Consider the following 15,871-nt stretch of genomic DNA (forward strand, 5'->3'; position numbering starts at 1 on the left):
CTCTTTTGCAGGAGCCTACATGTTCACACAGCCCCAATAAGCCATAGTTTGGCTTACCATGTTGTGCAAACCAGGCCAATGCCGGAAGCAGTAAAATGTGCTTCCAGATACTTCAGTTTGCTGCAGCCACTGTCCATGAACCCAAGGCTTACACATGCAACCCCGACCCTGCTATGAGTTAGAAACACATTTTGTTTAGTGCAAACAAGGCTGATATGTTGAGGCAAGTGTGTGTGTGTGTGTGTGTGTGTAAATAATTTCTAGTAGGTACATATGTTACCCATTCTGTTTCTTGTTACCCATTCAGCTCTTGAGTAGCATTCAGGTGGATAAGAGGAACTCAATCCAGCTTAAGGCTGCTGGGACTTGGACGTGTGAGACAATTGCCTCGATTTATAACTTGCTGCTTGGGGAAGGTTGAGGGAAGATCTGGGTTGTTGTTGTTGGTGGTGGTCTCACTGCCACTGCCTCACCCCACCCCATCCCTGCCCCTCACATCTGGCCTCATCAACTCCTTTCTACAAACTTTCCTTTTGAATGCAGCCCCAAGTCACCTTATCTTCTGTTATAAGACAAAAGAAAGTACTTTTTCATACCACACACCATTAATGTATAACATTCACTATCACAACGTTTGTTGACGGCTGCTAGCACAGAGGGCTTTGAATGGGGGATTCAGCAGATTAATGGAGGATTGTTTTGCCAATGGCTGTACAACAGCCTCAATTTTCAGCAACAGTGTGCTGTTGAATATCACCTGACAGCAACTGTGGAAGAGGCTGTTCCCTTCTAGACCTTCTTGTACACTTCCTGAATGCATCTGGTGCATAGGTGGACTTTTTATGTCCACATTCCCTCAACCTGGTGTCCTCCATATATTTTGGTCTACATTTCCCATCATCCCTGATCATTGGCCATGCTAATGGGAATTGATGGGAATTAGAGTCCAACTACATCTGAAGGGCACCAGTTTGAGGACAGATGGCTTACGTTTATTCATTTATTTCATAAAATTTATATACCTGTAGATCGTAAGGAGGGGGGAAACCCTCAGAGTGGTTTATTCTTTCAATAATCCTGCACTGGAAATACATTTTAAAATAATACACGACATCCGAACTTTCCAGTGCACAAAGTATTTTTGAACACACTGAGTTTGCCTGTTGCCATGAATATTAACTAAAAATAGACTAGTTGAGAAAGTTGAGGCCAGCTGGGATACAGAAGCCTCAGTCCACCTCCCACACCTCTCTCATCTTGTCAGCAAAGGCAGAATAGGCAGAGAGAAAGTGGGATGGTGCCCAATTATCAGGAAGATCTTATTATCTTACTTCCATTCATTCACAGCAAGGGCTATCCACATAGGGGTGGGACTTGCAGTATATCTGGAAGATGGCAAGTGGGATCCGTGAGATGACTCACGGTTTTTGCACTTCCCATTCATTTAGCTTTCAAACCACAGAGAATCCAGTGATACTTCCTTTTGAATTACCTTTTGGACAAATCTTTTTAGCTTTTGGGTCTCATGCTTTTAACTGCTGAGAGTAATTCCATTAGTACTTCAGGGAGTACTTACAGAGGGACACACTATTAATTCAATCAAGTTGACTTATGTGAATACAAAAGCAAGCTGTGGTGTGTGGTGGGGGCACCTGCTTGGTGGTCCAGGCCTGGTTTTGATCTCAGAGATTTTGATTTCAGTGAAAGTCCACCAAAAATGGGATTTCACTGAATCGAAGCATGACCATGGTGCCTTTGTTCCTTCAGAATGAGGTAAAATCTTGCTAATAAACAATTAAGATTTGTCTGTGAACATATGAAAGTCCTTCTGTACTCCCACCACAAGGAAAACAATGCACATATCCTTGATTATTTGCTAATAAATTATTCTTCAAGGACTTGGTAGCTCCTCATTCTCTACTAGGTAATCTTTTTTCATATAATTAGCCCCCCTAACCAACCTCCATACTCCAAGGTAGGCATCCTTTAATGAGCTGTTGGTAACTGCTTCAGAGTTGCCACCATCAGTGACAATGGGCGCATTTCCTTGTCCCACTATGCTGTCCTTCTCCTCTGTGCTTTGCAGGTCGCTTCCATTTGCTGACTCCTCCATTGGTGTCTCCCCATGCTCTGTGTCCTTGGAGATCTCCTCCATTACAAAAGGTGGCTGCTCTCCATCACATTCTTTCTTCTCCTCTTCCCTCATTTCCTTCTCCAAGTCTTCGTAATGGCTCTGCTTTCTCGTTTCCATGTACTTGGCCACACAATAAATGATGGAGCCTATGGTATTTACCACCACACCAGCTATAAACAGCTTTGTAGGCTCCACGTCGCTAAAAGCCACCATCCCGACCGTGATGGTTGCGATGCTCTTCACGACCCCAACGAAACTGGTGGTTACAGCCGAGTTTATGTAGGTGCAGTGGAGAGTGGTAAAATTCATGGCACAGCCAATCACGACACACACAATAAAGGTGCAGGTCATGGCAGGATCTTTCCATCCTGGGAAGGACCAGACATTGATGGCATCCATACTGGCAAAGGAGAGGATGATGAGAAAAGGTGTGGCAGAAACAGCAATGGCATACTGGGCCGTAAGGGGCCCATAGTCACTATCTGCACTCGTCTTTTGAATGAGTACCAAATAGGCTGCATGCACCAGCACAGCCAGCACTCCAGTCAGATACCCAATAGGATCACCAGTCAGGTCACCCGCACCTGCCGATTTTGAAAGAAAGAGAAAGAAACATGCATTTACATGCCAGGATGTAGGGACTCTGCCTATAGCAACATTTCAGAGAGATCACGAGTCTAGTTCTGCAGGATCATCCCTCTTTTCCTACAGCAGGTGATAAGGTCAGGGCCAGAGCAATTGCAGCAGTAGCAATGAGTAAGACTTTGAATCTCAGGCCGTTTGCCTTGAGCACAAACGCAAGATTTCACAGGGGTCTCTAATGTTCATATTCAGCCCTCATTTAAATGAATTTTTAGCAAGTAACTACCCACAAATACATGCAGAAGCCCACTTGTTACATTCATTCCTATAATGCTTTGAATAGAAAGAGCTTGAATTTACTCAGCTGGATATGTAATATTGTAGAGCAGATATCTGCTTGCATTCCCTTTGAGGGAAACAAAAGGATTGACGGTGCGGTGTTTGACAATAGCTTAGTTTGAGGCACCATGACAGAGCAGTCATTGCTTGTTTTTACACGTGGTTAGGGTTTTTGTTCTGAGTTTCACCAGTCAAAACAGTTTTGCATATTTGTGTAGCCCAGAAAAGCCAAGAGTAGCAGGTGATTTGGCTACTGCTGCAAAAGATATACGCACCTTTTTTTTAAGATTATAGGGTACACCTGCTGGATATGGTCTGGGATGAATACACTGCACCCCTTCCAACTCCCAAAGCACCCTTAAAGCTGTTTTTAAATATTATAAATAGATTGTGATGGTAACCTATTCACAAATACACTCCTGTAGATTTGTTTTTTAAATTATCCTTTGAAGTTAAACCAAATCACCTGTCACCTGTGCCAGAAGATGCTTGGCATCTCCTCTGGTAAATTTTAACACTCCCTCAATTTGTATGAACTTGAGCAAAGAAGTGTGGCAAAGAACTAAGAAAACATAGTGAACAAGCTTCTTCCTCTCCCTGCAACAAGGTTTCTCTCTCCCCATCTCCTTCCCCTGTGATTGTACAGTGATCAAGGTACTTATGCCATAAGAGAGGAAGCTGTTCCTTTTCCTCCACAGATAAGAGCACCTGAACACACTCTGGGTCATCCAATTAATACAGAATATAGCCCAGCAGCCCATATTAGTTAGCTGTCTGTGACTGAATTCTTCTCGAAGTGAGTGGGGAGGAAGTCCAGCGCCTGGTCTAGCAGAATGAGCAGGAGGGTACTCAGATGCAGCAGGGCTGCATTTCCAGATTGTGAGGTGAATAAAGGTCCACGTTACCATCTAAAGAGTGCTGCCCCCTTAAAAGCACTAAGTCCAGAATCCAACTTTAGCCAACTGCACTACTGCCTTCAATGGAAAGCAGACACAACTTGAGCAATCTGTCTCTAGATAACACCCTCTCATGAACAAACAAATAGGGGAAAATGGCACAAATATTTATATAGGGGGAAAATATAGAAGTTAAGTTACTGACTGTCATTGTCTCATAGTGATTTTATGTAAACTGTTTACAGGGCTTGATGATTAAGTGGTCCATAAATGCTCTTAACTAATAAATAAAATAAAATAATATCCAGATCTCTTTGTAGGGCAAATATTTCTTCATTTGTGTGCTTCATTCTTTCATATCCTTTTAAACTAAGCAAGAGTTTATTTCCAAGGTGAGGGAAAATATGACACCCCACTTTGTTTAATAACCAGATAAAAAGACATTGGGAATTGCTGGTTAATTATTCTATCTGCACAGTTCTTGCAATAGCTAAAGCATTATTATTTTTAACTCAGTCATATTCATCCCAGCTTAACTATCCTTGAGGATTCAGAACTAGTTCTCACTTCTGAACATGCATACATGTATACATGAATTCTGGCAATCCAGTTATTCCTAAATAGAATTTACCCCTGTCTATTAATGGCACTGGTAATAGACTTTAATTATAGACTGTAGAGACAGTGGCACTGCCTGACGGATCCAGAATGTGGATTTTCTCGAGAGTTTTTCCTCATCCTTAACAACAGCTGCCATGTGACAGAAAAGCCAGGCAGCTGCAAATAAAATGGGGCTAGCGGAAGAAGAGGGCTTGGGGGAAATCAGCTGGGCCACTTCAGACATGACATTTCTCCTGCATGGAGATACGGTAATCCCCATAAAGGAAAAATCACGTCCATGGGTCATGCAAAGAAAACACAGGAGTGCAAATTTGACTGACGACAGATGTACTGCAGGTGTACTCAAGTGTACATATTTTGCTTCTTACATGGAGGTGATCTACCTGTGTGTTTTTAGTTAGAAAGAGCCATCACTGAACTCTTTATTATAGAGAAAATGAGTATTTAAAAAAATTAGAAAACCCATGACATAGGGGAAGGGGGTGGTAAGTTGTGATGGAAGGGGGGGCAAGTTTGGGTTAGAACCTTGGCAGCTTCGGACATAGTTTGCATTTATGCAAACAGTGCACATACATGTGAGAATGGCAGACAGATGTGTACCCCGACATAAAACTAGCCATGTCAGGGAGCTCATACTGTGTGAAGCAGCCCTGAGGCAGCCTCTGCTAATGAGCAGAACTGTATGCTTGAGTGTAGAAGAGGAAGGATGAGACAAAACCCTGCCACTGGGAGGATGATGGGACAAGGAGTCATGGGAGAAGGAGCAGTGGTAAGAGTGTGGAGCTATGAACTTTGGCGAGGTACTACTGATCTTCATATAATATTGGCTGAGAAGATACTGATGACTTTACTGGGGTGTTTTGAGGGGTGGAGATGGAATGGGAATTGGCTGAGGCTTGTAAGTGTGGAATAAAGTATTTGAGGGGATGGGAAGAAACTACATTACATGTTTTTACATCTCTATCTTTTCACCCACCTTCCAACCTTTATAGTCACTTTATTAAGGACTGGACAGTGATATTAGGCTGAAAATAAATTATCATAAAAATATATTTAAGGAGTGGGAAAACTGCTGTGTTGAAGGTTGGTGTGGAAACATGATGTAGGTTGAGGCGAGCTCTAGAGATGATCAGAAATGTAATAATAAAAACTAAGGAAGCGTGGAAGGAGGTAAGATAGAGGTGGCATGAGGGTCGCAGCAGGAGTCAGTGGCAATCCAAGCGAAAGACCAGAGTGGAGAGAGAAAAGGGACGTGGTGGGTGATGGGCCTGATGAGTCGGGAAGTGATGGGGTGAGGAAAGGACAGAGTGGGAGGTGATGTGGCTGCGCTGGGCATGCCAAGGAGCTGGATATGAAGGGGGAGGGGGCGGTGAGAGGGGACTAATCGAAGGAACGAGGCAGGACAGGGTAGAACCCGCAGGATCCTGGTGAAATGAGCCGTGCGGACCGAGGAGGAGCTGTGGCGAGGCTTCCCTCTCTCTCCGTCACTCACCTGCCAGAGCCGCCCCGCAGGTGGTGATGAGGACGGCCACCAAGACCCCGACGGAGGGGATGCCGTTCTTGAGCACCAGGACGCCGATGAGGAGGGTGACGAGGGGCAGGCAGCGCTTGAAGACCACGTACATGGGCAGGCTGAGGCCGCGCAGGGACCAGAGGGTGAGGCTGGACTGGAGCGTGGAGAGCAGCGTGACCCCGGCGAAGAGGCGCGCCAGGCTGAAGCCGAAGGGCGGCATGTCCAGGGCGCCCCGTCGCCGCAGCACCTCCAGGCTGAGCGCCGCCGTGGAGCTGGTCAGGCACTGCAGCAGCGTCAGGAAGGCGAAGTGGTAGCGGGTGATGAGAAACTTCAGCAGGATGTTGAGCGAGCCCGAGAACACCCCGTGCGCCACCGCCACCGAGATGCCCAACGCGCGGCCCCGGCACAGCTGCATGGTGCGTCCTGCGTCCTCCTTCCCTCCCGCCGGAGCCGGTGCTACCTTCCCCGCTGCTGCTGCTGCTGCTGCTGCTGAGGACGCCGCGATCGCCCGCCCGCCCGCCCCTCGCCTGGCGCTGCTGGAGGGCTCCGCGCCGAAGCAGCTGCGAGGCTGGAAAGGGCAACTTTGCTGTGCGCCAAGAGCGCGCGCGGAGGACGGACTGGACGGGGACAGTGATCAATAGGGGCGGGCGGGAGGGGGGACGGGATCCGCGGGGAAATGCCTCTGCAGGCTCGGGAACCTGCTGCCTACACCATCGCCCAGCAGCTCCTCTTGCTGACGCAGAGGGGGGCTGGCTGCCCGGGCGCTTCCCATTACCTTAATTAAATGGGAACAATTGGAGTGCATTGGCCGCGCTTCCTTCTTGACCCGCGTGAATCATGGATTCGCTTTGTTCCTGGAAGAAAAAGGGAGGAGGAGGAGGAGCGGGGCTGAATCAAAAGATCGAGGGGTAGGTGGAATCCCCCCTCCACACCCTTCCAACTGCCACCCCCCCCCCAGGAGAGAGAGGAATCCTCATTAAGTTTTGTCTCTCCTTCCAAGCGAAAACAAACAAACCAGTCCTGGCGTGCCTCGTCGAATATGTCAAGCAACCCACACACAAAGCCCAAAACACAACTTCCAATTTATAGGTTAGGCTTTTCCGTGCAGTTCACTTACGCTAATGGAATAGGCATCCATCCTTATTGAATGAATGAGGGTAGGGTCCTTTATAAGGCAGTACAAATATTGATCCAGTCTTGCGCCTGGTCGCTTTTCTGCAATCGACAGAAAGAAACAGGTGCCTCGAAAGCAGCAGCAAAGAGTTAACCCTTCACGGGGAGGTGTGCGCGTGTTTGGAGTCTCACTGCTTCGGCAAATTATCAATGAATGCACCACAAAGCTTAAGGTAATTAAATAATGCGGTGATTTCTGAATAGCATATTATCTCTGTTTTTTTAAAAATAACGCTTTGAAATTTCACCACAAAAGAAAACCAATTGCCAATGTATGAGCAGGGAGAAGGGAAAGTGCCCAATGGGAACTTTGGGGTTGGGAAGGATCTTAAAGGAAGCAGCCGACTGGAGATGCCCTGAGCTGCAACTACTACATACACCACCTCCAGGATGATCCCGGCAAACCCTACGTGGAACTCCCAGCCCAAACATCCACAAGCGCGCAGCCATAACAACTCAGCAAGTCACCTAAGCGCGTCTGGAAAATGACTCCGCCTGACACCTGCCAATGCCATCACCCAAAGGACTGCTAGAAGAAGAAGAAGAAGAAGAAGAAGAAGAAGAAGAAGAAGAAGAAGAAGAAGAAGAAGAAGAAGAAGAAGAAGAAGAAGAAGAAGAAGAAGAAGAAGAAGAAGAAGAAGAAGAAGAAGAAGAAGAAGAAGAACTGGAGGAGGATGTGGAAAACTTATCGCGATCTCTCTACTCTCTTCCCCGCTTTTTCTTCTTTTTTTCTTTTTTGTTTGCAAAGGACTTTGAAACGGAAACAAGAAGCGAGAAGATTACGCACGGATATTAAAAGATCAATTTTCCAAGCGCATGGGGTAAGACCAAGAGGTTAATTTTGAGCTACTTCTACGCGATTACTTGAACAAACAACCCCCTGCACAGATTTGTACATTTTCTAATTATGCGAATACGGTGGACAGTCAGCGTCTAGGACTTTCTTCGGTGATGTGCTGCCCAGTCATGTGCATCTTTTCTCGCTTTGTTCCGTGGGCTTTACTTAGATAAGAAGGTGAAACTGAATATCCTCCTAAATCCAGGATCCTGTGTCTAGTTTTAGTCCCCTAGCAACTGATACTAAGGGCTCCGTTGGGTCTGCGCATGGCTAACAGCCTCAGATAGACCTGGGTTCTATTAGACCTTTTCCAAGCGGTCGAAGCCTTAGTCGCTAATAAAGCATTGGGCAGGAACGCCGGTCATTCCCCCAACCCACTTCGTCAGTCAGGATAGGGCCACACCTTGAGCGGGGAGAGGAGCAGCCTCCACACTGAACTCCCCTCCTCTTGCTTGTTGCACGCTAGTTGTGGGTGAATCACAAACCCTACTACTACATTTATTAATATCATTGTGCTGTTTTCTGTGAAGAACACAAGAGCAGTTCTGACTTCTAATCTGGTCCAGCAGCCTGTTCTTCGCAGCTGCCAGCTAGCTAGATAGATGCCTGTTGGGATCTTGTACCTATTTTGTATGCTGCCTGGATAATTTTACTGATGGGCATCTACATAAATTTAAAATAAAACAACTACTCTAAGCATGTTAAACAAATTGCTTTTAAATTTCACTAATTTGCTATTTCATCCTTAGGACTTGCAAGTCTAGCTACAGGCCTGACAGCAGAGCTGGGGACATCCTTAATGACCAGCTACAAAATTCCATTAACTCATGCCCAAAACTTAGTACAGTTTTAAAAAGTTGTGATGATAATGTTTTAAATTTATAAGGTAGAATGTTTCCTAGCAATACCACTCATCCCCTTTAAACAAATGATGCAGCAAACATATAATAGTTTGCAGCCCCCATTGATTCAGCAAGAGCTGCTAGTCACCATGAGATATGGGGGAGGGGTTTTTTCCTTTGTGACCCAGGGACCAAATACAGCCCTCCAGGCTTGCCTGGCTCTCAAGACTCTCCCTGGGCCAAGGATGGGGAACCGGTGGCCCTGCAGATGTTGCTGGACTCCAACTCCAGCCAGCATCACCAATGATCAAGGATGATGGGAATTGTAGTCTAGCAACATCTGGACGCCTGTAGGTTCCCTATCCCAACTATTATCTTTCCTCCCCAAGTCGTATCCCTTACCAGCCTTACTCCATGTCCTCCATTATTTTATTTTCCTGACCAGAATATGTCCTTGTGAATGCCCCTTGCTTGCCCAGATGGAGACTTGTGTCCATGTGTATAGAAAATTATTATTTTTCCATGGCTGGAATTTAGCCAACTGTACAGAGGCAAGAGTCACACCCACTACTTCTGCCTCTGGTCCCACACATCACTGGCCTCTGGGGAATTCTGAGCTTCTGGCTGAAAAGAGGTCCCGTCGCCCCCACTCTAAGAGATAGCAACTTGCTTCAGAGTCACCTTGTGGTTCTCATGGCTAAATGGAGATTTGAATTCATTTCCCTTTCTCCAAATCCAACATTCTGTCTGCTACATCATGCCTCTCTTGATATGATTTGTTTTAAATATTGTTAGCATAACCTTAATGCACGTTCTGAATGTCCTCACTATGATTTCACGCTTTTGTGACCATGCTGGGGATTATGGGATGGACAAGCGTGTTAAATGTAGAACAGAATGAAGAGCACCAGCACACCAATTCTAGATAAGATCTTGAATGAAAACAGGACACACTGCTGCCAGTTACCATTAAATTGCATTAAGGGACCCAGTGGAGGGGCTGATAATCTCTTTTCCTCTGAAATCTCAATTTCATGGTGATGCTGGTGGAAGAAGACCCAGGCATACGCATGGACACGCACACACGCAGCAAGGAGGCCAAAAAGGGGCTCTATTTCTACACTTCTTTATAATGTAATCATTGACATTAATCACCCTTATCTGATCAATCCGTTTGCAGGAAAACAAAAGTTTGCTGAGCTTCCAACAACAAATATAATGTAACAGAAAGTAACATGAAACACACACACACAACAACAACAACAACAACAACAACTGAAGATTGGGGGCACACACACACACACACACACACACACACACACAAATTTTGCTTTGTGATGGATTTTGACGGTGCTGGGTTGCTTTAACAGTTTATTATTTTATGAGCCCCTGCCCCACCCCATGAAGGAAGTAAATAATGTACATTCAAATTGGGACCTGTAGTTTGCTGGTGCATGGAGTCATACAATTTTCCAGGATATTCCATTCTTTCCTCCCTTTCCTTTGGTTTCCATTCCCCTTCAACCCATCAGTCAGCATTCCATGGTCACTGAGCATGCTAAATCTTCAATGGCCTGTTTTGGGGATTTTCTACCACCAACCTTATGCAGGAGGGGTTGTTCCTTTCCCCTCCACCACCACAAACCTCCAAGCCTGCTGCTGTCTCCCTCTTGTGCCTGGATGATGCCATTTTGGCTACTTAAGGACCAGCACTTCGGAGAAAACGTTTGCTATTAGCTGTGGAATTTGGCACAGTAAATGAGACCGTTTGGGATGTTTATTCTTGTCCCCAGACAAGGACAGATACAATAACCTGTGCCACTGAAGATTCCTGAGCAAAAACTGGCCAAAACTTCTGAGAGGGAAAAAATTAAGCGGCAGTGGCTGCAACACTGGCTCACCATGTCTCACTTCCAAGCAGATTTCCAGGAAAATTAGCTACTGCTTAGGGACATATGCTGCATAAATTGAAGGAATCAAGGCACAAGGATATTGTTAGAGGGTGGTCTGAGCCCCAAGTCCTTCACACTGGGCCCTGGATACCCCCCTCAGCGCCTTTAAAAAACTTTTAATATTTCAAAGTTTTGATTATAGGTCAGTTTCCCCTCTGGAAGTTGGCCTAAGGTGGCATCCACACATATAAATTAGCATATGTAGATTTTAAGCATGTGTGTCATAGGCCTGTTGTCAGTCTTTTAAGGACCTACCCCACAGGTCATACACATGACAAAGAATCTTTTGGAATGGAAGTTTCACAAGGGGGAAAGTGTGAAGGCATCACATTCCTTCAGGTTCATGTTCACAGGTATTTCCTGCCAAAACTTCACCAAATTTTCTGTTCCCGTGGCAAGATTTTTTTCAGCCACATTCACACAGATCATTCAATCACATTCTACTGCGAGATTTTCTTGCTGTTATTGCATGAACCAGTCAAGAAAGAGTGGGTGGTGGTTTAGACTGAAGGACTTCAGAGCAGTTTCCTAAGGAGTGGGGTACAACAATACTACGCACATATTCCAAATTTTGCACTAAGAAAATGTGACTTTTGTATCATTCATTCACATTTTATAGGACTGCTGGGTATCACTCTCCGGGTTAACCTTTGCTTCTAAAAGCTGGCTAAGCATTACCCCCCCCAGCCAGTCTTCTCAAGTTTAAGAACTACAGAGATAGGGAACCTCCAGCCATTAAGATTTGGACAGACAATTCCCACCATGCCTGACTATTGGCTATGCTGCTTGAGGCTGATGGGAACTGGAGACCCACATCATCGGGTGGGCCAAAGGTTTCATAGTCCTGGCCTAGTCTGCGCTTTGCTTTTGTTTGCACCAAGTTCTGAGCTGGTACAATCTGATAACGCTATTGCAGAATATACAGAGTCCTTTCTGTAAGGATGGCAAGATAAACACAATATCTATGTTCTCTATCAGCCTAACAACCGCATGACAAGCTAGCATCTGCTAGCCAGCTGGATTGAATGTTAGTCCTCCTCAGAGTATGCCTATTGAAATAAATGTACTCGAGTCATTATTTTTAATGGGTTTACTCTGAAGAGAACCAATGTTTGATTCAGTCCATTGCCTATATACTCAGGTACAGATACCCCAGAGGAATCTACATCAATATGAACAATAGATTTTACCCACAAAGCATTGAGTAAATGTATCTCAGTGGGCAACCAAGCACTCTGCATTTCCTAAGGGGCCTCCCAGAACTAGTTTAGCCATTATTACTAGTAATCCGCTTTGATTGCCCCCCCCAACAATGAATACACACACACACACACACTTGTGTGTGTGTTAAATAAACAAATAAATAATTCACTATTTGCTGGAACAGCAAAATGGCAAATGGAAACATCTCTGAAATCTTTCCTAGAGGTGATTCACTTAACATTTACATAGGCAAAATCTCATTTGTCTCAAAGGGTCTACTCCAGCTAAGTACAGACTGTGAATTAGTCTACTAATTTTAATGTGGAATTACAATAATTTAAAAAGCTTACTGTGATAAAACACTCAGAGCAGTTTCACAGGAATCTCGCATTTTCACGGCATGTGCAAAGCCATGCAAAGGGATAAATATGAAAGAACTTTAATGTGCCCTTTAAAATAAGGATTAAATACTAATGACATTTCTACTTAAAAGGCCACTTGTGAATATAGCTACTGGAGAACCCAAAGATACTGCTGTGAACCTTAAAAGCCACTGCTTTTAAAAATGATTATGTTTGAAAAATTAAAAGTTGGCTTTCAATTACTGCTGATGAAACATTTTTCACTGTTCTGCAGGATGTTTATATCCTTCCAGGTTTAGAAATTAGTTGTTAAAGGTTAAAAGCCAAACTACATTTATTTAATGTACATATTCAGGGCTATATATACTCAGTATTTAAAAAGGACATCTAGACTTAGCAACTTGTGACAGAAACATTAGCAAATGGCATGGCTGACAGAAGAGTTTGATTTATCTATTGGGCGTAGAGATCAGGCAGCAGAACCCCTCTCATCAAAGTGATAAATTTGCATATAAAAGCCCGATATTTCTGGCCTCATACTTGACTATTGTCTAGTTTTAAGTCTACCTTGTTGAGGTTTTTCCCCCTTGTATCTCTCAATCATGCACACCTAGTTTGCAAAATATTCCATTACTGTACCTCAATTTTCACTACTACATTGCTTGCATAGTGACCAGGAAGATGAGATAAAAGGAATAACTGCTAAGGCTTGAAATGATCAGTTTTATTGCAAAGGACTAGCATTTATTACCTTGAATATTACGAAAAGCTATATGCAGTCATTTTATGGTTCTCTGCAATTTCTCGGTTGATAAATTTGCAAGTGTTTGTGTCACTTCAGTCTCCTGCAAGATCCAATGAATAAAAACAGAAAATGGAACTTTTGCTTTTAATACAGTGAAGAAAGACTTGTTAAATAGTAAACAAATTCTGAAATTTGTTCCAGTTCAGGAGATGTGAAATTTGCATGAAGCTCTTCTCAATAGACATATCCATTCATTGCCATGGAGGGGGAAAGATTAATTGGCACAGGTACGCATAAAAGGTATACACAGATCCCTATTTCACTTGACAACAGTGGTGCCTCCTGCACACCCAGACACAGTATTCAGCTTGTAGGCATAGCTAAAATAGCAAAAATGAAAAAGCAACAGCTATTATGGATTTCATCTGTTCCACTGCCTCCTGGTGAGAGAATTAAAATACAGCAATCTCTGCTCTTCCCAAAATAATAGACCTCTTTATAGTAATAAAAATCACCATCACAAAATACCAGATATTTCTGGGAATACCTAAATGGAAAACCTTATTTTTTCTCTCCCTTGTTGGAAACCAAGTTGAATCATTATTTCAGAATTTCTGCTGAAACAAAACAGAATCAGAAAATATTTAAGTGTCAGAGGTTGCATGTACATACATACAGATACATATTTTAAAGTATACATAAAAAAGCCCAGAAGCACCATTACAGAAAAGCTGCTCCTATGTTACTGGAGTGCACGATACCACTTAGTATACAGCTTACCAGTGTTCAAGCTACATCTCAAGAAAGTAGAGAATTCATTTTTGGTGGAGTTGTCCAAAGGTCCAGGATTTTCAGCAAATGATCTTTGGGATTATATTGGCTATTACATTGCAGGTGGTCACTTTGGCGTTCTGGCCCTTGTATGCATCTCTCTGCAACAAAAGGAGCTGGTAACGTATGGAGATCATTACTTGCAGTGTTCAGTCTCTCGACACTGAACACCACAGGATGTCACTATGAACAACTGGATGGTGTGAACTGCTTCTACATCGTACACGGGTGGTGCTGTGGTCTAAATCACTGAGCCTCTTGGGCTTGCCAATCGGAAGGTCGGCAGTTCGAATCCGCGCAACGGGGTGAGCTCCCATTGCTCTGTCCCAGCTCCTGCCAACCTAGCAGTTCGAAAGCACGCAAGAAGGACACTGACAAACTGGAACGTGTCCAGAGGAGGGCAACCAAAATGGTCAAAGGCCTGGAAACGACGCCTTATGAGGAACGGCTAAGGGAGCTGGGCATGTTTAGCCTGGAGAAGAGGAGGTTAAGGGGTGATATCATAGCCATGTTCAAATATATAAAAGGACGTCACATAGAGGAGGGAGAAAGGTTGTTTTCTGCTGCTCCAGAGAAGTGGACACGGAGCAATGGATCCAAACTACAAGAAAGAAGATTCCACCTAAACATTAGGAAGAACTTCCTGACAGTAAGAGCTGTTCGACAGTGGAATTTGCTGCCAAGGAATGTGGTGGAGTCTCCTTCTTTTGAGGTCTTTAAGCAGAGGCTTGACAACCATATGTCAGGAGTGCTCTGATGATGTTTCCTGCTTGGCAGGGGGTTTGACTCGATGGCCCTTGTGGTCTCTTCCAACTCTATGATTCTATGATTCTAAGTGCAAGTAGATAACTAGGTACCGCTGCAGTGGGAAGGTAAATGGCATTTCCGTGCGCTCTGGCTTCTGTCACGGTGTTCCATTGCACCAGAAGCGATTTAGTCATGCTGGCCACATGCTGGACAAACTCCTGCTCCCTCGGCCTGAAAGCGAGATAAGCGCCGCAACCCCATAGTCGTCTTTGACTGGACTTAACTGTCCAGGGGTCCTTTACCTTTTTACCTTACATCTTATGTACCATCATAGAGCTAGCAATGGGCAAATGAAGGACGGATTTACAGAAAAGTGGATGCAATTCCTTATGTATACGGGCAAGGGTTCCCCTAGGATTGCTTTGCCCAGCCACCTGAAAATATTTCTGGACTGGTCTGTGTCCACAACTGAAAGAAGGTAGTCCGTCCCATAGTCAATACTGTTGTATAACGTAAGATGATTTTAGGTATGAAGACACTGTACTCCATACAATACTTTTTTTTAAAAAAAACCCAAAACTATGGTTGGCTAAAGTTTTTACAGTTTAAAATGCAATTAACAGATTAAAAACTATATATAGCAGATGTCTGACAGCAAAAGGATAACAGCTGTGTGTCTGACCTATAAGTGTTATTTTTAAAAGTTTTAAAAGTTATTAAAATTATTAAAAGTTTTAATAAATATTCTTTTCCTATAATATAATCACATTTATTGATCTTCTCCCAATTACGTGGAGACTTCCTGTATCTTAGCTGTTCCCTATCTAGTACATTAATCTAAAACTAGGATTAGGACACAGTAACAGAGCTATTCATCAGTGATCACTGATATGTAATGTGACAGATTACCATGGCCAAGACACAAACAAAATTGTTCCAGTGTTTCAATCCAGTTTGCAAACCTTTATTGCAGTGGAAGCCAAGGCCTCTCTTGGAGTGTTTGCGGTACTGTATTTGAAAGGGTGCAAAGTTCCAACAGCCAAAATGTGAGTAGACTGAATGCCTCTGGCAGAGAACCAATTCATCTTTGTGG

At 44.1% G+C, this 15,871-nt stretch overlaps 1 protein-coding gene across 1 annotated transcript; it reads right to left on the reverse strand.

Moving 5' to 3' along the window:
- Positions 1–294: 294 nt before the first annotated feature.
- Positions 295–6,658, reverse strand: SLC35D3 (solute carrier family 35 member D3). Its single transcript, XM_081907202.1, has 2 exons — positions 6,065–6,658; positions 295–2,718 (listed from the first exon to the last, which is right to left on the reverse strand). Exons 1-2 carry the CDS (start codon positions 6,498–6,500, stop codon positions 1,892–1,894), a joined length of 1,263 nt encoding a protein of 420 aa, XP_081763328.1. The 5' UTR covers positions 6,501–6,658; the 3' UTR covers positions 295–1,891.
- Between the last annotated feature and the right edge of the window lie 9,213 nt (positions 6,659–15,871).

The sequence above is a fragment of the Podarcis melisellensis genome (assembly GCF_964234715.1).
Source record: "Podarcis melisellensis genome assembly, chromosome: 3".
NCBI lineage: Eukaryota > Metazoa > Chordata > Lepidosauria > Squamata > Lacertidae > Podarcis > Podarcis melisellensis.